Here is a 24,028-nt window from a genome sequence, read left to right as displayed (position 1 = left end):
ATTTAAACCTTTTTTATTTTTATCTTTTCCTCTTTAAAAAGGCGATGGGCAAATCTGTGAGGAGTGTTGCATTTGACCCTGAGGTGCCAGGAGGTATTAGTAAGGCTCATCCCGGTAGGTGGTAACATTAAGAAAAGCAGAACCTAACAAAATTATGTATTTTTTGTAAATATATTTAAATGATATTATGAAGGCTTACTAAATGACTTTGTGGTGTTAAATATGTATGTACATATGTCGCTCACTCCTTTCAACAACGTCATAAATAAAAAACTTTCAATATTCAAAACAAAAAAACTTGAGTTTTCAGGAGATCAGGAGAAGTTTAAAAATATAAAACAATGTATTAAAAATAAATATTAAGCCACTTATTAAACTTTTTACTGTGCAACAGATCTTTTTAATTAAAACCCTAATGTTTTTTCTCCATTTGAAAAATATTAAGTATATTTAGAAAAATAATTAAATAATACATTTTCTTCAAAATGCAAAAACAACACTTTCTGCCATGTACCGGGTAAATATCAAATTAAAAATATGCCGCGTTTGTAAGGATGTAGTACATTTTCTGTGCATTCCGAAAACATGCATCACCGAAAATTGATGATATATGACATTCTTGAAAGGAGTGAGCTATGTGTTCCATATTTTAAATTATTAAATATGACATTCTTGAAAGGAGTGAGCTACATATGTGTTCCATATTTTAAATTATTAAATTTACTGCTTGACATAGGCAAGAAACAAGCATAGAGATGAGCGCCTTTACACGCTAATTTTGTACGGCCAGCCTGGCTAGCCTGGCATTGGAGAGCATGTTAGGGCACTATAGCAGAAATCCAGTTAGAAAAATCTTAATACCAAACTTCAGAGTACAGAGATCTTCATGACAAGATTTAGTCATCGCCATGTTCGTCCTCCAATCAATTCAAAAATCTAAACTGAGATAAGGTTTCAAAGGTAAGGTATTTTAGAAATGTTTTGTCGGTACATTCAACCTGCAACTTCGAACTGCATTATCAAGCCTCTTGAACTGATTTTTTTTTAATGATAATATTTTTTGCTGTATTATCTAAACAAATATTCTTCTTGTAAGCGGCTTATTTTTAAAAATAGGTATCAAATTGTGGTAGAGTGGGTTCAAATGCAAAAAACCAAAGAGTTTGCGAAACTAACCACGGGACCACAGGCTGACACAATGACCTTCATATTTTAATGGCATTCGACTTGAATTACAATAAAATACCTTATTTATTGATTTGGCGTTTAATTTGTAGAACTCCATTTTAATTTATGTATTAATTTTAAATCAAACACAGATTTTTTGAGTCTACTAAGTTGTATTTTATCAACAAAAACACATAAAAAATTAAATTGTGACAATTGTTTCGCCTTGTTAGGGCATTATCAAACGAATGACATTCGTTTGATTATGCCCTAACAAGGCGAAACAATTGTCACAATATAATTTTTTATGTGTTTTTGTTAACAAAATACAACTTAGTAGACTCAAAAAATCTGTGTTTGATTTAAAATTAATACATAAAATAAAATACCCCATATTTTTTGTAGACTAGACAATTTTTACAAATGAAACACACAGTATAACAGTAAATATAAAGTAGTATCTACATTGATAAATATTGAAATTATTGATTAATAATAAATACTAAATTAAAATTGAAATAATTGTGAATACTTTCATTTTGTCAGCTGTGAGCTTGTCTATCCTTTTTTATTACAATTCAGACGTGAGAACACTGTTTTTATGTCTAATTAATTTATAAAATATCCCTATTTGAATTTGTGCCATTGTCAGGTTTTTCTAAGTAGTCAGTTTGATTATATTGAGTCAAGCATTGCATTATTTTGTTTCCACATAATTTGATGTGTTAAAAAAATCCCTTTACTGTACTTACTGCTAAAGGTATTTTTATAGTTTATAAGAATCACTCCATACCATTTATGTGGCTCCACTCATAGGCAATTTATTTATTTATTTGCAAGCACCCCTTACGTTTTCTTTTTTCGTTTACAGAAGAACCAAAAACAATATTAACAATAAAAAAAATAAAAAATTATATCAATAGAAATATGGGAACGGCAATTGAAAATATTTAAATCTGGCTCATTTTGTGATCATACTACAAGCTGTTTTTTGTAGGTAGAAAATCCTTAATAGGCAGGTACTAAGGCTTGAAATTGTTTTTCAAACCGCAATGAAATGGAAAACTGGTTTCAGGGTCTGGTTTCAAAGCAAGATAGTTCTGATTGAACAAAGACGTACAATAAGCCTAGTTTTTAATAAATGCAGATCGATGGTATATTTCATGTAGATTTTGCCAAATAAAAGTGGGTAATTGAGGATGTTAATATCGAAAGATGTTAGAAATATTTTTCCTCTTTCTTTAATCACACCTTTTATCAGAAAATGTTTGCATATTTATTATTTATAATGGCACATCTTATGTCATGTATGTATATTCTTTTATTTGATCAACTCTGACATTTGATATAAATCAATACATATTTTGAATCATTCGTCCTTGAGATAGTTCAATCGAAAGAAAAAAAATATTATGTGGTAAGCATTATTGTGCATTGTTAGATAATGTAAACAGAAAAAAGATCAGGGAAATGAAAAATCGACCCCACTTCCAGTACAGACGGTTTTGCAAAAACATTTTTGCATTTTTCTTTGTTACCCCGTTTCGGTTTTTTTTTTACCAAGTACTTACTTAGTTTCTTTTACTTCACTGTGTTATGTTACCAGCACTGTGTCGTCGCACGAATATGCGCGATGTTCAGTATGGTTTTTTGTATGATCCAAATCTGAAGTAATTTTGACAGAATTTTTCGAGAAATTTTTACTTATCTTGGATGATTTCATGTCATTTAGTTTGAAATTATAACAGGTACTTCTAGAATATTTCAAAATGTGCGGAGGATTCACCTGTTCGAAAAATGCCTTGACAGCTCTCAATATTTTGTACATCGTGCGTATGATTTTTTAAAAAAATTATTCATATAATTACTGTGCAATTTATGATCAATACTGTTTTAATCGAGATGTTTCTTTTATTAGGCTGTAGCGTTTGTACTAATTGGAGTAGCTGTATACGGAAGAGCAGCTTCGATAGTCACCAACCTTCCTATTATCGGCGGGATATTAGCATGCGGAGTTTTATTAATCCTAATATCTATTTTGGGGTTAGCAGGAGCCGTGAAACACCACCAAGTGATGCTATTCTTCGTATCCTTTTCATATTCAATCAGTTATCATTTATGAAAAACCAGGATTGTTATGAGAATCCTATTCTTAAGGGTGTAGTTTATGTACATACATGTCTAACATATGGTTTTCGCATACATCTAAATTGGATTATCTACAGATTAAGTTTTATAAATTCCACAGATGGTTATGTAAATATACAAAGAGACAACTTTAATTCCTGAAAAATAATGTTTTCACATTATTCCTAGGCATATTATTATTTAAATTAAATAATTATCTCTCAGCCTAATAATATGAAGGTTATCAACTAAAAGGTCATTATTCATGGTCAGTTATATGTGGCTTTGGATGATTTAGCTTTCTCCATATCTAAATTAATACTCCTTGGTCTGTATGTACTTCTAACCATTATTTGGATATGTGATGTTGAATTTACCCATTGGCAAGTCTTTAGCGCAGATATTATATACATATTTAGGGTGTTCGATTCCCCTGTTTATCATCAAAGTCAGCTATGTATCCAATAGTAAAAACACATTGCTTGATGTTTATTTGAACTTTTTTTGAGATGTACTTTATGATTATCCTTAATATAAATATGCAGTACATGGTCATATTGTTTATGCTGTTTTTGATCCAATTTTCCGTGGCTTGCGCTTGTTTAGCAGTAAACCCGGAACAGCAAGAAAAGTTGGCTCAGCAGGTATGTTATGTTTTAATATAGTAATAAAATGGAGAACTTGGCTTTACTTTATTGGCAATACTTGGTTGGCCAGTCCATCACATCCAAGAAAGAATCCAAAAGATGTACATTTGATTTCTCCCCTCTCTCTGCCGACATCAGTACTATGTAACAAATAAAGACATTAAAAGTTTAAATTGCAAGCTTATCTGGTGCGTAATTGAATGTCATTCCGGGCATTGTTGCGATGTCCTTCATTCAATGTGTTTACTTATTGTAATGTACTACTACTACTACTACTACCATCACGCCGTTTCCCCGCAGGGGTAGGCAGAGAGGATGGAACGCCACACTCTTCTGTCCTGACATACACTCCTCACCTCCTTCACATCCATACATCTAGTCATATATGCCCTCCGATTACGCAGACTTTTGACACCGCCAGATTTTAGGTTCTGATTGATCTTATCGTGCCAAGTCTTTTTCAGTCGTCCTCGTTCTGTTTTCCCTCTCACATTCGCCACATATATTTTCTTAGTCATTCTCTCGTTATCCATTCGCTCCACATGTCCATACCACCGCAAAGAACTCTTCCTAATCTTTTCAATTATTCCTCGTTCAGCCTTACATTCCTTTCTTATATCTTCGTTTTTAATTCTGTCATACAATGATTTTCCACACATTCGTCTGAGGGAGCGCATTTCAACAGCATTCAATCTGCTTTCATCCTTCCTTTGCCAGTTCCATGTTTCGCTTCCATACATTAGTGTCGGTACTAGCACGCCGTTGTGAACCGCTAGCTTGGCTTCCAATGTAAAATTACTTAAATCCTTGATAAGTGTTCTGTAGCGCTTCCCTCATATTTAACATGAGGTTTATGTTGATAAGGAAATGGGAAATAAAACCTTATTTAATTGAACATTCACTATATGGGCAAAGAGCTGCGGAGGCTCGACTAAATCTCAGAAGACATTTCTTTAATGTGGAGTCTCAGCATAAATTTGCACTCCATTTCTAGGGTGACCATGATTAAAAAAGTTACACCTTCATCACAATATACATTGTGTTTATTTATATTAATACAAATGAATATCATTGTTTCTAATTTTGGTTGAGGTACAAATAAAAATCTCGAAAATTGTAATAGCAATAATAATAGCAAAAAAATTTACTTGTACTTAAAAAAAAACTAAATATGTCAGTAAGATACAAGAAAACAGAAAGCACACAAGATATCAAATACGTATAAGAAAACAATCAATTTTGTTCAACAAACAATCAGTTAGAGAATCTTAGACACTTTCATCTCTTGTTTTGTATATGTCGGCAAATGTTATTCCACTTTTTGTTTTTAATCAAAGAATCTGCTCTGATAAGTAATATAAAGTTAGCATACTGAACATTTTATAAAGAAAAAAATGCCAAGCCCAAACAATTTTTACGTACATAATTATTTTTGTATAATTAAACTATTTTAAATATTTATTTTACAAAGATAACAAAATTTTCAATGCTATCGTTTGTTATGTTATACATACTCATTTTTCTCTTATTTACCAATGAAATAATTTTATCAGTATCACATTGTGTAATTTCAACATCTCTATTTGGTTTTCAAAGTATTTTTCTATTTAAAAATAACTTATATGTATGCATTATACCTACACACATGAATCAAAACCCCGAATGTGAATCAAATTCTCAGTAACTATGTACATACATATTCGTACATGTCACATAGTTTTATCTCACAAACAGTATTTATCACACAATGATATCATATTTTTAACAAAATGTTTTTATTCCTTTCCATGTTGAAAATAAAAATTTGTATCAGTACATAAAAATTATCAATGATATTAGAAATTGCAAAATAATAGAAAGATTGCTTTTACTAACATAATGAGTCACATGTTCTTGCTATACTGACTACTAAATATTATAGATTAAAAAAAAATCAAACTCTTGACCAATATTTCTTCTTTTTATCTACACTTGATGCATAAGACACTGCATCGGATTGGTACAGTGGTATATTAATTGTTTGAATTACATGTATGCAAAGTGATAAGTTTTTTCATAAAAAAAGAAACTCGTTACGTAATCCTTAAAAATTATGAAATATTCTTGGCTTGCAGGGTTGGGTGACCGTCGATGATGATATAAAAAGTCAGGTGCAAAAGTCCTTTAACTGCTGTGGTTTTCATGACAGAGATAACACTACTGATCCTTCCATGGGACATCCTTCGTGTGATGCCGTTGACGTAAGTATTTAAATAAAATAAATATATTTTTTAAAATCCTTTGTACTATCTTGGCAGGAAAGATCCGCACTAAGAATAATTTCAGTACAATTTCTGTGGAGGTTGTAATTAATGCTAGTTTCAGTTGTACGTTAAAAAATAGAGTTGGAAGTGTTAATTGAATATCGCCCCCAGATAATTTTCAATAATTATAAATTATTTTGGACAATCTAATGGAAAAAAGTCAAAGGTAACACTTTTTTTTATACTTAACACTCTAAGGACGGGTGTTTTTTACGCTTGTGGAGTGCTAGCGACAGGATTCGATAATTGTTTACATATAGTTAAGACCTTAACAAAGAGATTAGTACATGATATTCATATAAAAACATTAAACAGGTAAAAATACCCTTTCCGTCCTTAAGCATGAATCGACCGAACAGGTAGAAATACCTTTCCTGTCTGTACGAGACGTCTTCCGTCCGCACAAGACTGTATAAATTCCGGTCTCCTCTGCGGCGCAAGAAGGGGCAAGTCCCGGCGGTTTGGCGGTGGCGTAAATACCGCTTGATGACGCGATGGCCGCAACCGCTGTACCCAGTTGTAAGCTGGGTACAAAGCGCTGCACCGACAAGTCAACCTCTATAGCCCTGAAAAGGGCTTTCCGAAACAGGTCCGTGAATCGGTGCAAAGAGGCGAAGCGGTTCAGGCTGGCGGCGCGGCGAGGTTTCAGAGATCGGGAGCGGAGGAGTAATAACAAGTTTCGGTGTTAGAACTGAACTGCTTTATTGTCGCGAAATGCGCCCTCTATATACCCGGCCGTGATCGCGTACCGCCCGACAGTGGGAAAGTACAGCCAATAAGCGGCCGGGGGAAAGAGACAGCCATATTTCTGTCTCTCTCTAAGAGGCACCGGACGGGCTACATTTCTATACCGTACCGGTGCCTTTACAACAATGAATTATATTTTTAACTATTAACTATTTTCCTAAAAGTAACTTAACCTAGCCTAGAGCTTAATTCTCCTAGGTATAGGCAAAGACCAACTTCGAAAGCGACACATTATAGTCTTTATTGAGGGGGCAGTACATTGCGTACACATACCGAGGTCCCTAAGCTAATTAAATATACACAAAATCCCTTCTTCGGGCCGCAGTGTGGCGGGCAGCCGTCTCGCCCGCCGCGCGCCCAGAGTTCCTTTTCTGGGCCGCCGCACGGGGTACGCGATGACGTCGCTTACACTCCCCACCATCCCTACGTGGGATCCTTTGCTGCGACGACATCTTCTTCTTCGGTCCATCTCCACCTTGGGTCGTTTCGTGTCAGTGGGGGGGTCATCTAAGCTCCATTTGATGCCCTTTGAGGTGGCTGCATCTTGAAGGCGGTTATCATCGGCCCGGCTGCACTTTGCAGCATCTATCTTCGTTTTCGTCGATTCGACATGGGTTCTATTACCCGAGCACAGATTGGCCGGATGGCCTCTGCGAGTTGCCATCTTTCTTAGCGTCGGGATCACGAGGTCAGTGTTCAGCAAGGGTCCCAATTTGTCATGAACGCCTCTCGTCGTCATACCGGTTAAAAACGATCCATATCGCTTCTCCCGGCGCCTTCCGAACATCTCCGTAGCGCGCATCTGATCCCGGGACATCAGCTCCGGCGGGAGAGTTCTCATCGCGTCTACAGTACAGTCAGTCTTCAACGGCTTTTCCAGATTTTGTTCTGGCGAGGTGGTGAAGATCATGTCCCCGGCCTCCTGCGCACTTCCTTCGTGCGCAGCATTGCCCAGGGTGATGACGGAAGAGACGTGCTCCTCTCGCCCGAGTGATTCTGCATTATGAGTGGCCTTCGCTTGCTTTCCCAGATGTTCTTCTGGGGGGGTGATGAAGGCTAAGTTCCCGGCTTCCTGCGCACTTTCTCTATGCACAGCGTCGCCCAGGGTGGTGATAAACTTTCCCCGTATCTCTGCTTCTGCAACGTCGATGGCCTCTACCGGCTTTTGTAGATTCTTTTCTGGCAAGGCGGTGGAGATCACGTTCCTGGCTTGCCGCACACTTCCTTCGTACACAGCTTCCCTCAGGGTGGTGATGGGAGCAGCCTGCTCCCCCCGTCGTTGTTCGTCAGTAGCGTGGCTGATCTTCTCTCGCTCTTCCAGATTCTCTTCTGGTAAGATGGTGAAGGACAGGTTCCTGGCCTCCTGTACACTCTCTTCGTGCACAGCATCGACCAGTGTGGTAATAGGAGCGATCTGCTTCCCTTGGTTCCGTGCTTCCGCAACGCAGATGGCCTTCACCCGCTTTTCCAGATTCTCTTCTGGCGAGGTGGTGAAGATCACGTCCCTGGCTTGATGCGCACATTCATCTTGCACAACTTTCTTCAGGGCGGTGATGGGAGCAGCCTGTTCCCCCCGTCGTTGTTCGTCAGAAGTACAAACGACTTTCACCCGCTCTTCCAGCTTTTCGTCTGGCAAGGCGGTGAATATCGGCTGCCTGGTTTTCCGCGCACTTCCTCCGTGCACAGTTTCGCCCAGGGTGGTGACGGAGACGATGTACTCCCCCCGTCTACGTGCGTCTCTCGTCACTATGAGAGAGGCGTTATCTTGCCCAATCAGCAACTGTGGTTGTACACTCTTGATACTACCACCAGTGAACATGGGTTGGCGCGGCAGGCTCAGCTGTGTCAGAGTGCTGGCTCGCATGGGGTAGGCGTCCCTACTGCTGCCGGACACTTCTAGTTCGATGCGTCGCGATGTATCATCAACTGTGCTCATGCCACCGGCTCCTTGAATCTGGATCCCGTGAACTCGTCCTGGAGCGCCGATCGCGTCGGCGACTGCGGCGTCGAGGAGGGTCACGGCCGATCCCTCGTCCAGTAGCGCGTAAATATCTTTATGGCCTTCGGGCCCACGCACACGTACTGGTATTACTTTGAGTAACACCGAGTGTCGTGTTGACTCGTAGACAGTAGCAACTGTCCTATTTCGTTCCCCGTTATCGGAACGGTTCGATTCTGTTTGACGCGACGTTTTACTCGCGGCGCTAGCCTCAGCTCTCCCGTTTGCGTACACGGGCGCGTTGCGGTAAGTGTCGTCACTCGCGGTGCTGGCCTCAGCTCTCCTGTTTGCGTACACGGGTGCGTTGCGGTATGTGTCGTCACAGTCCGATCTCGACGGCTCGATCTCGGCCGAACGTGTCTCGCTGAAACCGGCACGACGCGACTCATGGAGTGACTCGTGGTGGGTCGTTCGGCATCCATTGATCCCACATACACGACTTCTGTCACACTGCGGCGCGCGATGGGTGTTTCTTAGGCACGAGAAACACAAATTCTTCTCTTTCACTATTTGCCAGCGTTCGCTGACCCTCATGTCCTTGTAGTCCGGGCACGACTGTAGCCTATGCGACCGGGCGCAAAGGTCACACTTCTTGTCGACCGACGATCGCGGTGCCGGCGGCGGCGCTGTTGTCGCAACGTTGACGTGGTGGTCGCGGGTCTTCCGGTTGTTCCCTCGGACATTGCTCACTGTTTCGGCACCTCCGGAACGTGACGCTGACTCGGCAATCTCCTCGAGCCAGCGGGCGAACTCTCCGACTGCAGCTCTGTCATCGGTGCATCGGCGATGGTTCCACCAGATCACCTTCATACACAGGGGCAGCTTGTTAACTAGTTGGCTCAGTAGTTGTGGGGTCGCCAAGTAGCTCGCTCCGTAGCTTTCTATGGTGGTAACCACATTATTGATGGCACTGGCCATCTCTAGCAGCGATTCCGCCGATCCACTTCCATCGAGGCACTGGAGTCTCTCGACACGAGCGAGCATGGCTGCAACGATGGTCTCTGGCTGCCCAAAACGTCGCTCCAGCTTCTTGAAAATCTCGGGAACGTTCTTCGGGTCTAGAAGTAGGGCGGAGACTTCTACCTCCGCTCGTCCTCGGAGTGACAAGTTGAGGCGCAGCAGGTTTTCGGAGTCGGACAAGCGGCACACTCTCGTTGACTGCAGATACTGCGCTCGAAAGGCTGGCCATTCCAGCGGCTCTCCTGAGAATGTCGGTAGGTGCTTAGCGTTCGATTGGCGGGCGATGAGGGCGGCCGCGGTCCCGTCGTCTTCCATCACGGCCGGGCGGGGGCTCCCGGTGACGGAGTTCTTGATGGCAGCAGCCATCTCAGCAAGCGCGCTGGCCATCTGCGCCATGGGGTCGGCGGAGTTGTTGACCCACCTCTGTGTGAGTTCAGCACTCCCCAGTTCCGTGGGGGGGATGGCAGCCGGTTCTGGGACGGCATCTGTGCGCTGCGGGCTCTTCGGAGCCGTCTGGCGCCGTAGTCTGGCGCGGAGTTCTCGGTTCTTCGCTCTCAGGTCTCTGACCGTGTCTACGGATTGTCCGGCCACGGATTCGTCGGAGTCGGAGAAGTCAGGTTCCGAATCGGGCGTGGGCTTCGCGGACCTCCCAGAGCGTAGCGAATGCGTCATCTTCGTCGGGGCTGGCGTCACAGAAGAAGATCCGGCTCGAAGGACCACTTTGTACGAGACGTCTTCCGTCCGCACAAGACTGTATAAATTCCGGTCTCCTCTGCGGCGCAAGAAGGGGCAAGTCCCGGCGGTTTGGCGGTGGCGTAAATACCGCTTGATGACGCGATGGCCGCAACCGCTGTACCCAGTTGTAAGCTGGGTACAAAGCGCTGCACCGACAAGTCAACCTCTATAGCCCTGAAAAGGGCTTTCCGAAACAGGTCCGTGAATCGGTGCAAAGAGGCGAAGCGGTTCAGGCTGGCGGCGCGGCGAAGTTTCGGAGATCGGGAGCGGAGGAGTAATAACAAGTTTCGGTGTTAGAACTGAACTGCTTTATTGTCGCGAAATGCGCCCTCTATATACCCGGCCGTGATCGCGTACCGCCCGACAGTGGGAAAGTACAGCCAATAAGCGGCCGGGGGAAAGAGACAGCCATATTTCTGTCTCTCTCTAAGAGGCACCGGACGGGCTACATTTCTATACCGTACCGGTGCCTTTACAACAATGAATTATATTTTTAACTATTAACTATTTTCCTAAAAGTAACTTAACCTAGCCTAGAGCTTAATTCTCCTCGGTATGGGCAAAGACCACCCCCGAAAGCGACACATTATAGTCTTTATTGAGGGGGCAGTACATTGCGTACACATACCGAGGTCCCTAAGCTAATTAAATATACACAAAATCCCTTCTTCGGGCCGCAGTGTGGCGGGCAGCCGTCTCGCCCGCCGCGCGCCCAGAGTTCCTTTTCTGGGCCGCCGCACGGGGTACGCGATGACGTCGCTTACACTGTCCTTAGTGTGTCTTTTAAAGTGTGTATTATACACACAAATCCAGAATGCAATTTCACATTAAATAAGAGGCATGTATCCCTTTTCTCCACAAATGACAATTTTACAAGAAAGTATTTCAATTTGTTTTTTTTTATTATTATACGTTTGTATTTATACATTTAGAACAATTATTTGGTGTTTATGGTAATTTGTGGACCACCATACGATATTTATACAGGTCAATGATATTAGGTGCCTTATACGACACTGACTCCCAACCAGAATAGATAATAGCATTGTGGAAATTTAGTAAGTTGCAGTTTATACGGCCAGGTGTCGTCAATACCTCAGGACTTTTGTTCATTTGATTTGTTTCAATGTTATTAACACAATTTGTTGAATTTCAGATTACTTGCTGTCACGGTATAGTTCAAGATAGTTGCCGATGTTCTCCGTGCATGGAGAAACTTCAGGCTAAAATCAGCTATGCCTTCAAGCTCTGCGGAGGAATTGGACTGTTCTTCAGCTTTACCGAGGTATTTCATTCATTCATTTTGGGGAAAAACTGTGACGTTTGGTGAGGGTGGAAATATTGTTATAAGTTTTCTAATCCCAAAATTTAAAAAAGCATAATTCCTTCACTCCTTTGGTTTGAGCAGAATAATTTTTTATCAATGAACTTTTCTTTTCTCGTCTCGAAAATTATATGCTAGTTTTATGATTAATCTTAGATGACTCTTGCATGGATAACTTTTTTCTGACATAAAAGCACATTTTCTTTGCCCACTTTACTAAACATATATTATAGATATACATACCTACATTATAATTTTTTTTATATGTAAAGAGGTGGTAATTGTTCCAAAATAAATCTGAAATTACACCACGTACTACTGAATATTTATAACTACACATACATGGGGAAGAGAGGGGTATCCAAAAGTAAGAGGATTTTTGATGTGAAAATATATTTGTTAAAAAAATTACAAAGATTTTTTTTAGTCCCCCTTTGTACAGCTCTTTCTTAGAAACCGAAAATTGATCAAATATTGCGTTGACTGTTTTTCTGTGAGCAAACAGGCAACAAATTTTGGTGAAAGTAGTTTTATTCCCAAATCCTTAATTAAAAAAAAAACGGAATTCTGATTCAGTACTGATTCCACTGTGCACAGTAAAAAGTGCATCTTCCACTGTCTTATCAATCATGTAGCAGCGATCTTTATTGAATTATTTTGATTTTAGTATTTTTGTGAACCCGGGAGCTCCGGCGTGGTGGCCAAATGCGCCAACCACTACATTACGAAGGCGGTCGCTTTGAAACTACTTTTATAAAAACTGACCGTATGTTAAGAAATGAGAACTCACAATAGCATCAGTTGAGGTAGTTATTGATCAGTGTGGGTAGGATTGACTGAAGGCAGGGATTTCCCACTCCTTGATTTGGGGAACAAACATAAATCGCCATTACTTATAGATCCCCGTATGTATGTATGAATGTATGTACTAACACTGAGCTTGGTTTGTTCATTACTTGCATTAATATTGCATTGTGGTATATTGTTTTCAAAACATTAAAAGATACAAATTCGACTTAAAACTGCTCTATTCTTTCGAAAGCAGATTTTTTCTGTCTACTAAGCTGGTTTAACCATTCCCTTATGGTGCTAAAAAACTTTTGTGCAACGGTGATGTGTATTTTGTACACCATATGAAAATGTGGTTTAAAAACGGGAAAAATGTGAATATTCGTAAATGTTGCTTTTATTGAAAATAATTGAAATTGAAATGTGACACAATTGTTTGTGCGTATACACAAAGCACGGAACGCTTGCATACTGAGAAACGTTTGTGTATTGATAATTTTATCCCCAATTTTTTCACAAATCATTTATTTCCGTCGCTGCAAATGAATAACTTTATATTATAATATATGTGTAATATTTTATATTGATATTCTCATTTTAAAAGTCGAGTTGTAGTAAATACATATCACCGGGAGGGGAAGGTTAATAAAAACTTATTTTAGCATAAGCAAGCCTAATTTGCGTAAGTAAAGAGAGCTATAAGTCCTACAACAGAGATGGGGGAAAATTTAGAATAGATTGGTTTTATTTGATTTTTAACAATAACATAACATGATGGTGATGGAATTTTCTAATAACGCATGTATAACATTGTCATTTTTCAGTTTGTGGGAGTTTGGTTGACGGTTCGTTATCGCAATCAGAAGGACCCAAGGGCTAACCCTAGCGCTTTTTTGTAACTTTGTAACACTTCCCTACATACATTTCATGAAAAATAAGGTGCAAACTGGTGTTTATCTATATTATATGTGTTGCATGATTTATGCTTTCATTTTGATGATCAATGTTGCGTTCATTTTGTAGAATATATTCTAATTTATAGACTTGAAAAAATGCATATTTTTTTATTAAAACACATTAAATTTCTTAACGACATATTTCCATTTTGTATTTATTTGCTTAAAATTTATTTAAGATGTATTTTTTGCTGGTACATATGTATTTTGCTTTCTTTTACACAATCATATTAAACTTATATTTCTAAAATACACTTGCTAATTACAAAAATGTAACAATGGTCGAACAATAAATATATACATCAACAAAAACGCAGGTTTTAAATGAATTGTGGCATTCTTCGCGTTTTAACATTTAAATGTTGTTAAGTGATCAAAGCACAAATGTATATTTAAAATAAATAACAAATATACATATTTTTGGAATTATGTACATAATTTGATGCAGGCATATTTCCACAAATTGTCTGCAGAGCTTGACACACCTGTGCGAATTTAATAAAAAATGTGTATAATAGTTTTATTAGGTACTATTATTTTCTTCTTATTTTAAATCCTTGTATCTTTTTAATTTTTTGCTTATTGGTTTTGTCATGTCGTTTGCATTTCTTGGCATAAAAGGTAATTCTAGGCAATTTTCAATGTAAAAGCCCATCAAAAAGTCATGAATTTATATGATAATTAAAAACATTACATATTCTGAATCTTCCTTTGCAAACAGGTAAATAAGGATAGTTTGTGCACATAATCTCTATTTTTGTATCAATGTAGTATTTTTTCCTCCGTTTCGCCTCTTTCTATATATTGGCAGAATCAGAGCCATCTTTAGGGTTGTGTGACAGGTGAGCCCATGCACAACTTCGGACAAGAGGTTGGATAAAAGGAAAAGTTGCCAGGAAATTTTTCAATAATTTTCATTGACTCCACCAAGAACTTGTTTTATTATTTTGTTTGTCGACCTGATGTTCCCTAGGGATGGCTCTGACTAGAATCTGACCCCTGTGTATAGTCGAAGATTACTGTGGCTTACATGTACATAATACTTTAAGGCTTACTATCAAAATTAGCAAACAACCTTAAAATACATTTAATATTCATTAATTTGTCTAATTTCCAGCTCTTAGCCGTATGGCTAGCAAGAAAGTATCGGAACCAACCAGATCCAGATTACAAACCTCCACATTCACTTTTCTCAAGAAATTATGATTATTGAAAACATCGATTCCTTCATTGTTTAAAAAAATCATTTAATTTTTGTTAATGAGATTTGTATATTTCCATGTACTGATTGTTATAATTTCTACATGCTGTACACCTAGTAAAAGAGTATCGAAAGTCTGAAAAAATTTGATTATGACTCATATTTAACAATGAGTAAATTAAATATTTTCGGTCATGTGAGACAATCGTAACACTATGAGGCTTTTGGGGTATTCTACACTTAAATTTGTATGCAAACCCTTCTCAGTTTAAGAGTATTTAAAGGTTTATTTACCAATAATCGATTACTTTGAGTTACAATACTCTTGTTCTAGGTTTGTAATATTTATAATGTATAATACACATTGCATATCATTTCCCTTTCCAAAGTTCATTAAATCTACCGTTCCTTAATGATTTTGTAGTATTGCATTCAAGACAGCATTAATATATCAGTTGAAATGTTGGCATAGTTTTTTTTATTATTCTAACTTTGATTAGTTTGCTAATTACAAGTCAAAATAAATTCAATTTAAACAGTAAAATCTCTGTGGTTTTGCACTATATGTAGTTTGAAACCTCCTAATACATGTAGATTATTTTTAACTGATTTAGGAAATTAACGCAAGGATATTTAAAAAAAAGTTTGTGTTGAAATGCTCTCAAGTGAAATTTGTATGTTTTGATATTGATGGGTAGTAATTTAAAAATTATGAGGGTTTTTTTTGTTGATGGTTAAACTAAATTCAGTACACACATGAACTATAAAATTTTTAAAAACAATGTTGTATTTCCATTTTGACCTTAAAAGCGTCTACAGTTGTCTTTTTAAATCAATTATTTATTTAAAGGTACAACAGTGACCCTTTTAAACATAAATAAAGTCCTTTTCTCACTTACGCGTAATTTGAATACTTTAATCATTATAAATAAATATATTCTGTATAAATATTTTTATTCTTAATGCATATCATTGCAGTCTTTTCTCATTACCGTATTGTTTATTTAGTTTTTGTAACACTATACATAACCTTATATTAAAATATATTGGCCATAATCAGCAAGAATAGAATTATAAAAAAAATATTGTTTTAATATTCATTCATTTGAATATGTATAAAATATATTTTAGAATAAACTTTTGTACTGTTTAAATAAATTACAACCTATGAAAAATCTATTTGTGATCATTTCAGTTCAGTTTTCTGAAACATTGTTTTTTTTTATAATCCTACTCGCATTTTAATATTCAATATGCTATTTTGAAATTTAAAATATACAAACTTCAAACATCATGAAGGCATTTATTAAAAAAATTGAATGTATGGTTTTGAGTCAAAGCTCGATGTTTTCTAAACTTTTCCAATTCTAGTCAGTGATTTTAAGAAATTATAAATAAATAAGATTTACTTTTTTCTATGTGTGCAACTGTATGGATTTGTGGGTTATGTTACTTATCTATTTCTGTAATTAAACTATCAAATCATTTCGCTATTAAATGTGTGTCACAACTATTTGTATTTAATACTAAAGGTTTAGCCACTTCACACTCGTTTTTTTTAAAAAGAAATTGGTCCAAAAAATTTTTTTTACTGTTTTTAATTATGTACTCGTAATTTTCAAACAACGTTTTAGTTCTCTCGTAATTATTTATTATATAACTTAAAAAATATAATATGACTAAAATATAGGTGAAATACGCTCCTGAGATGCAATTCTGACATGAAAAAAAACATGTTTACATTTGAATCAATAAAATTATTATTGAAATATGTAAACGCATCTCAGTTTTTTTTTTCAAGATATCAAATGTGATCGAACGCGAACATAACGCCAAGTGAACATGCTCACAAGTGAGCGCGCGGATCTAACGTGAAAGCTAATTCTTTTAAGTGCGTTTGAAGTGGTTAATGAAATCACATCTTAATTAAATTATTTTCTTTATGTTATTATACATAATCGTGGGAAAAATTAATTTCAAATTATTTTCCTGAATTACTTCTTCTAGTTTTTAATAATTAATTTTCTTATTTTTCATTTTCATGTTCAAATAAATAAGTTTGTTATACCATGGATTATTATGCTATATTGTATGTCAATGCACTCAATGTGCCTGTGTTTGATAATGATGTTGAGCGTCACAAAATAGTATTGTAATAAAAAGAGTTGTCAAGTTAACTTAAAATATCTAAATTTGAAATCACCCGTGACGATATGTAGAATCTCAAATTTCGACTATTCAATTTAAGTGTAGCCTGATATGTGTAAATTTGTTCAGTAGCATTTTGAAGATAAGACGACACGTCTTCCAAACATATATCTCTCCATGTTGAATAAAGTACATTTATCTTAATACGACTGCAATACTTAATATTTTCTATGACACCTAAATATGGTATTGTATTCATTTCAGAAACTTTTATTAGAAAATGTAGTCCTTAATTGTTTTTTTTCTGGTGTTTGGTTTTGGTATTATTTTTCAATCAACACAAAATATTTTAATATTTTTTACTATCAATCCTGAAACTTCTTCCAAAATTATTTTCGTAACAATAGAATTTTTGAATCACAGCAAGTTGGAAAAACTTCACTATTCAACGCTTTGTTGTTAGTAATAGATATGCATCTTTTTAATGCACAGTACCTACACAAGAACCACATCTTATACCACAAATTGCAGCTCATTATCTTCACGAGTGACAATTGTTTTAAATCATGGAATGGTTATAGTGAAGTAAACACTTATTTACTCCATTATCAAACCTATTAAAGTTTAACAATCATTGAATTTGATATCGTATGTATCTATTTTTATTTTTTATTTTTTAATACTTACTTTAATTAATAAATATTCTATTGATAATTTGTTCAATTTTTGTTATTAGTTTTTGTATTTGAGTTTTAAGATTTTTAACTAATGATATAATTTTTTGGGTATTTTGATAAATTTTCTTGCCGACATCAGTTCGGTTTAGATGATGGATGCTGTGCAATCTGAAATGTCTCTTACCTATATCTTCTTCTTCAAACCCTTATCTGCACCCCAATGGTGCATAGGGCACTGCATCATATAAACACAGTGTTATCTTGATCGTTAATACATGAAGGAAAGGCGGTCAGCCCTCTTCAGGTACCAGTCCAGGCTAATATTGAATAAATATTAGAGTGAAAAAATCACTTATATTTATTTCACCCCCACTGGAAATTGAATTCGAGACCTCCAGAACGGTAGCCAAGCGTGCTGACCATTTCACTGCGGAGGTGGACAGTATCTTACCTGTATAGTCACTATAAAATCCACTTACTCAGTGAGGACCATTAACAGTCACCAGCCAAGTCTGGTGAATTACAGATTTCTTCCTTGCCTGATTATATTATAATAATTAAGAGTTGATATATTCTACTAATTGAAATAAATCACCTTTGTATCTCATTAATTTAAAGTAAAATAGGTACATAGTAATCCAAAATAAACTTTCTGATCATTCATTTATGAATCGTTTTAATAAATATATTAGATATAGGGGGAATGCTATTGTGTATCCCAGTTCAAAATGATGCATTTTAATTTCATAATGATTGTAGTCAAACGTTATATATTAGTTAGAAATATATATTTTAGAGTTGTAATTCTAGTTGATGAAAGATCTAGTTAGGATATATTTTCTCACTTACGTAAAGATTCTTGTAATCGGTGATATGCATACATTAAATCTTTGATAACATCTGTGTATACTTCAATATTTTGAGATGGATTTATCAAAAAATAAAGTTTTTAGCTTTTCAATAACATATTAACAAAGAAAGGTAGTGAAAAAAATAATCAAAATGTCTTTTTATGGTATATATTAAATAGTGGTGTGGCATCAATACTTGGTGTTCAGGGATTGTATCCTGTCACGGTTGAATAAATAAATAATAAACTTTTAATAAAATAAATTAATTCATTAATAAAACCATATCCGCGGACCCTGCGAGTCCTAATATTAATATTAATAATATTAACAATATTTTACGTAACCATAATTTTCCGCAACAATGTTTTAAAAAAACTTCAATTTTAACACTGTCAAACTGTCTAAAATTAATGTTTTTAAGTATTCATTTATTTGGCATTAACTTTGTGAATTATCACGATTATTTAAATATAAAAATAAAACACTTATGTGACCACTTTCTTTTAGAGAGAGTTGATTAATGTGAACACGACTCATTTTAAGAATTACACATGTTCACAGGTGAAAATATAAACAATTTTTGTATTTTCGCCTGTTGATAAGAACATCTGTAGTTCTCGAAACTAGTCGTGTTACATGAATGAACTAAAAAAAGCGGTCGTATATAATTAATTTATTTTTATATTGAAATGTTTTAAACAATAGATGATGTTACGTACAAAGATCAGAAATCGTCATGAAAACTTTTGTTATCAAGTTTGTAGGGCTGTTTGGACCTTAGTGGTGTGGAATTCAAGTGTAGCACATATAAAATAGCTAAATTAACCAAGTATGTCGACCCATGCAGTATTCTGTATACATATTATAAGACAAACAAGTATATAATGAGTAGTATAGCTTCCTTTAATTAAAAATCATGCCACACCACCAGTATTAAAATAAAAATTGAAAAACATTATCATTAAATCTTAGCCAAAAATTATCACTAAATGCTCTTTAATGATACTAATTGGCTTTCGTAATCATAATACTTCTGTTTCATGTAATGGTGTTTATAATAATAAAGTATTAGAATTTATGACAATAGTTGCATAAGAATCTAATAAAATAAAAAATGATAATAATTATGTAGCTTCGTATTAATATTTGCCAATGATTTAGTAGTCCACTCTGTTTTGTCATTTTGTCTAACTCTAAAGTAATATATTATGTATGTACTAAAGAACGGTTTGTGCTGATATCGTAGTTGTATGTTTCAAAAGTCAATAAAATAGATCAGCATATTTCACAAGTTTTACTTGTAAATACATTTTTAACATATTGATTGCTTAGTGCCAAAATGTATATAATACATATCGCTCACTCCTTTCAAGAACGTCATAAATCAAAAAACTTGATTTTTCAGGAGAACGTTTTTAAAGTTTAAAAATATAATACAATATTTTAAAAATAAATATCAAGTCACTTATTGAACTTTTTACTGTGCAACAGATCTTTTTAGGTAAAACCTGAAGGTTTTTTCTCTATTTGAAAAATATTTAGTACTTTTAAAAATAATAATTAAACAATACCTTTTCTTCAAAATGCAAAAACAACACTTTCTGCCCTGTAGCGGGTAAATATTTAGTTAAAAATATGCCTCTTTTGCTGGGATATAGTACATTTTCTGGGCATTCCGAAAACATGCACAACTGAAAATTGACGTTTTTTGATTTATGACGTCCTTGAAAGGAGTGAGCGATATATCACCAATATATTATTTTGACATCCAGCGGTCAATATGTAGGTTTTCTAACATTTTAGACCAATTCAAATGCCTTTGGACTTAAAAAACTATTCTGTAAATAAAAAAGCAGATGCAACAGAGTAAAATGAATTATGTATTGACATAAACAGCTGTGTTTTTCTTCAATAATGGTGGGATTAATTGAATAATTAACAATCATTTATTCATATTCATTGTATAATTAGAAATAAGTTATTCATATTGATTAAATAAATAATATATTTATGGATTTATTTTGGCATGATCAAGTAGTTGGTGCATTTATTGAGCCATATTTGTTTACAAAAATATTGATATAACATAATACATACGTAGATGAAAATCATGCATTAAAATTACTAAGAAACATGCTTATTTTCTTTTTGCTTTTCAGTATTTTTCTTCATATGAGCGATGATATCGTGTTTTAAATTATATTCAAACAATTTTGGTTTGTTAAAATTACGCAATCATAGTGAATCCAAAGACATACCATTCATTGTGTATTAAGTTTCTTCAAATATATTTTGAATGTCAGTAAGCATTGTTGCAATTTAAATTTTTATTACATAGTTTACCTATACTGATTTTTATATGCTTTTCCTATGTGGCCAGTCATTAATATTAATACCAACCAGGGCTTAATATTATATTTAATGCTTTTTATTTATTTGTGGATTAATCCTTATTTCCTAGCGTATGGCTTATGGTGTCTTTTTGTATTAGAATAAATTCTTGTATATTTTATCACATGTGTACCTACACATGCTGTAATACATTCCTCATTACCCATATTACATATTACCATATATCTTTATTGAGCTGGAATATTATGTCAGATTTTTAACCATTCTGGCAAATGTTTTAGTATTTTTGTAAATTTTTGATTTAAAAATGATACCTTATTGTTTAAAGCATTTTGCCAGTATATGTAAGATAATATAATTAAAATTTGTATGCGTGTAGATTGGTGAAATAAATTAAGTTCATTAAGAATCATTGGTAATAGATTTCTGTTCTTGTATCATTTTGAGATTATAATTTCCAGTGAATGATACTTCCTTTCTTCTTTAATTTGTTGGTAAGTATGGGCGAACCTTGTTGTCTGATCAAAATTAGTCCTTATAGATGAGATTATGTATCCGTAATTCTATTTTTCTTAAAATAGGATGTCTGTTGTGATGTCTGTGGATTTATTTGCATAATTTCTTGAAATTGTAGTATAACTTATATCATAATTAAAATTTCACCAAAAATTTTGGCAAACCGATGGTTGAAGGTTACTAAAAGTCATCAGTTTTATTAATAATATTAGTTTAATTTTGTGAAAATAAGAATGACAAAAATATTTCTAAGGTACAATTTAAATAAATTTAAGAAAGGTAAAATATGCTATTGAAGGATATAAAATCTGATTTTGTTTTATGTATTCTTCGCGAGCTGAGTTTTTAAATTTTAACCTTATCCGTTTCATTTGTCTGATTACTCCGACCATCTACTAAGAATTTAGTGTATTAATATTTGCTAATTAACTTTTAATCACAATCTTTAAAATATTACATTTAGATCACTTCATCACCAGACTGTTAAAAATACAGTAAATGAAATATATGTAAAAAATTAAATGTATTTCCAGTAAATGGTTTATGAGGTATTTAAAAAAAACTTAAAACCATTTTGTAAAACATATTAAACTATTTTAAATGTTGATGAAATTTCATTTCCATTTTTAAATTATTTTTAGTCGCTTTAAACTGGATGTTATTTCAGAATATGTATAGCTTTTTATGTGTACTTTATTTTTCGGCTGTGGATATTTTTACTATTGCCCGTATCACCTTCATATCAACGTGCCCTACGTAAAGTGCTCTAACTACATTTTTGTCGATTTTGAGATATTTGGTGTATGTTATCAACTGACCGTTATCTACAAATATAAACAAACAAAAATATATGAAATAAATTACGCCTAGTTTTCAGGCGTATAAGACGCTATCTACATCGAATTTTCGAAATGAACTGAACTCCTAAAACACTAACTACTTAATTTTGACAAAGCATAAAGTTTTAAAACGTTTAAATACATTATTTTATCGTGTTTTTGAATGTATAATACTAGATTATAATTTCAGATAAAACTGTTAATTAATTTTATAAAATACGTTGAAAAAATCTTAATCCTGTAAAGTAACAGATTTGTAGATAGAGTACTTTACGTAGGGGCCGTCGATATATTCACCTTATTTCCTGAAAATGGTTACATCATTTTTATGTTTTATACTTTATGCATCCTATCTATTGATTCCTAGTAAAGTATTCTATAAATGGCAGGTTATTTAATAAAATGTTTTACAATCGGTCATTAAAAACATTTAAAAATAAAAGCCATTTCAGTTTTTAGTATTTTGCTGGGAATGACTCAATATGATATATTTATTTATTTAAGGATTAAGTATCACTAGAATATAATGTTATTCTGATGACTGTAATTTACCTTTAAAATAATAAATATTTAGGAAATATATGTGATATAAAAGTAACTGGAGTTTTATTATTATTTTTAAACATGGCATTCGTTAATTTTTACTGATAAATGCATTTAACAGGAATATTAAGCTTGATAGGAATCTTTTATCTACAAAATTGGTATTTAATAGATATGGCTTACATGTCAGAGTTCTTTTTTTGGCAGTACAAAGTGCATTGGTAATTTTATTGTTATTTATAAGTATATCTTAATAACTAAGGACAAAAATGCATACCATGATGTAACTGGAAAATGTCAGCACCTCGCGCAATCTAGGAATTTGCCTGCTTGATTGATTAGTATATTTACATAGTTAACATTTTATGATTGGTTTAAGATTAAAACTCGGGAAGAACCTAAAAATAAGATATAAGGGATTCAAATGACTGATAAAGTATTTGTAATATCTTCTTCTTCTTCTTTTTCCATGTTCACTCCCTAGGTGGAGCATATGGCCAACACGAGTCGTCTCCAAGTCACTCTGTCACGCGCCATCTCCTTGGCTTCCTCCCAGGTCATACTGGCGTCTCGAAGTTCCGCTGAGTATAGTCGGTGAATGGTCGTCAGCGGCCTTCCGGGGCGCCGGAATCCTCGGGGTTGGAAGAAGAGACATGAGGGGTTGATGCCCTCAGGTGGCATTCTAAGGACATGTCCCAACCATGTCCACCTTCTTCTTGTGATATTTGTAATATTGGTCAGGTCAAAAGTCTTAATAGTCATTGGGTATGTATAAGGAGATGCATGAAGGTGGAAGAGGCGAATATTGTTTGCAAAGACAGATTGGTGTGGTGTTTTATTCTCTCTGCCTACCCCTGCAGAAGTAGTGTGATGGTTTGTTTTTATATCGATCTAGCGATGTAGGAATTTATTACGTCAAAATAATTTAATTCGTTAACAATGTCCCATTCCTTAACACACTAAGGACTGTTTTTTATGCCTGTGGACTGCTGGCGACGGGATTTGATAATTATTAATTATGTATATATAGTTAATACCTTCACAAAGAGATTTGTACATAATATTCATATAAAAACATTAAATATTTAATTCCTTCTATTCTGACTTTGAAATGAGGCCGGCGCAGAAATTAAAAATACCTTTCCCT

At 35.0% G+C, this 24,028-nt stretch overlaps 1 protein-coding gene across 2 annotated transcripts; it reads left to right on the top strand.

The window, feature by feature from the left end:
* The first annotated feature begins 2,779 nt into the window (after positions 1–2,779).
* Tsp97E (Tetraspanin 97E) lies at positions 2,780–22,936 on the top strand. Of its 2 annotated transcripts, XM_088257276.1 has the most exons (7): positions 2,798–2,996; positions 3,086–3,253; positions 3,840–3,938; positions 6,056–6,181; positions 11,842–11,970; positions 13,623–13,737; positions 14,872–14,985. In XM_088257276.1, the coding sequence occupies exons 1-6, from the start codon at positions 2,937–2,939 to the stop codon at positions 13,695–13,697; spliced, it is 657 nt and encodes a 218-aa protein (XP_088113402.1). In that variant the 5' UTR covers positions 2,798–2,936; the 3' UTR covers positions 13,698–13,737; positions 14,872–14,985. The 2 variants fall into 2 exon arrangements, with proteins under 2 accessions (XP_088113401.1, XP_088113402.1); XM_088257275.1 differs by lacking the exon at positions 13,623–13,737 and having other exon boundaries at positions 2,780–2,996; positions 14,872–22,936.
* The last annotated feature ends 1,092 nt before the right edge of the window (positions 22,937–24,028 follow it).

This window comes from Brachycentrus maculatus, unplaced genomic scaffold (assembly GCF_059751285.1).
Source record: "Brachycentrus maculatus isolate JH-2025_06_01 unplaced genomic scaffold, ASM5975128v1 h1tg000077l, whole genome shotgun sequence".
NCBI classification, from domain to species: domain Eukaryota; kingdom Metazoa; phylum Arthropoda; class Insecta; order Trichoptera; family Brachycentridae; genus Brachycentrus; species Brachycentrus maculatus.
This window is presented reverse-complemented; position numbering and strand designations above follow the sequence as displayed.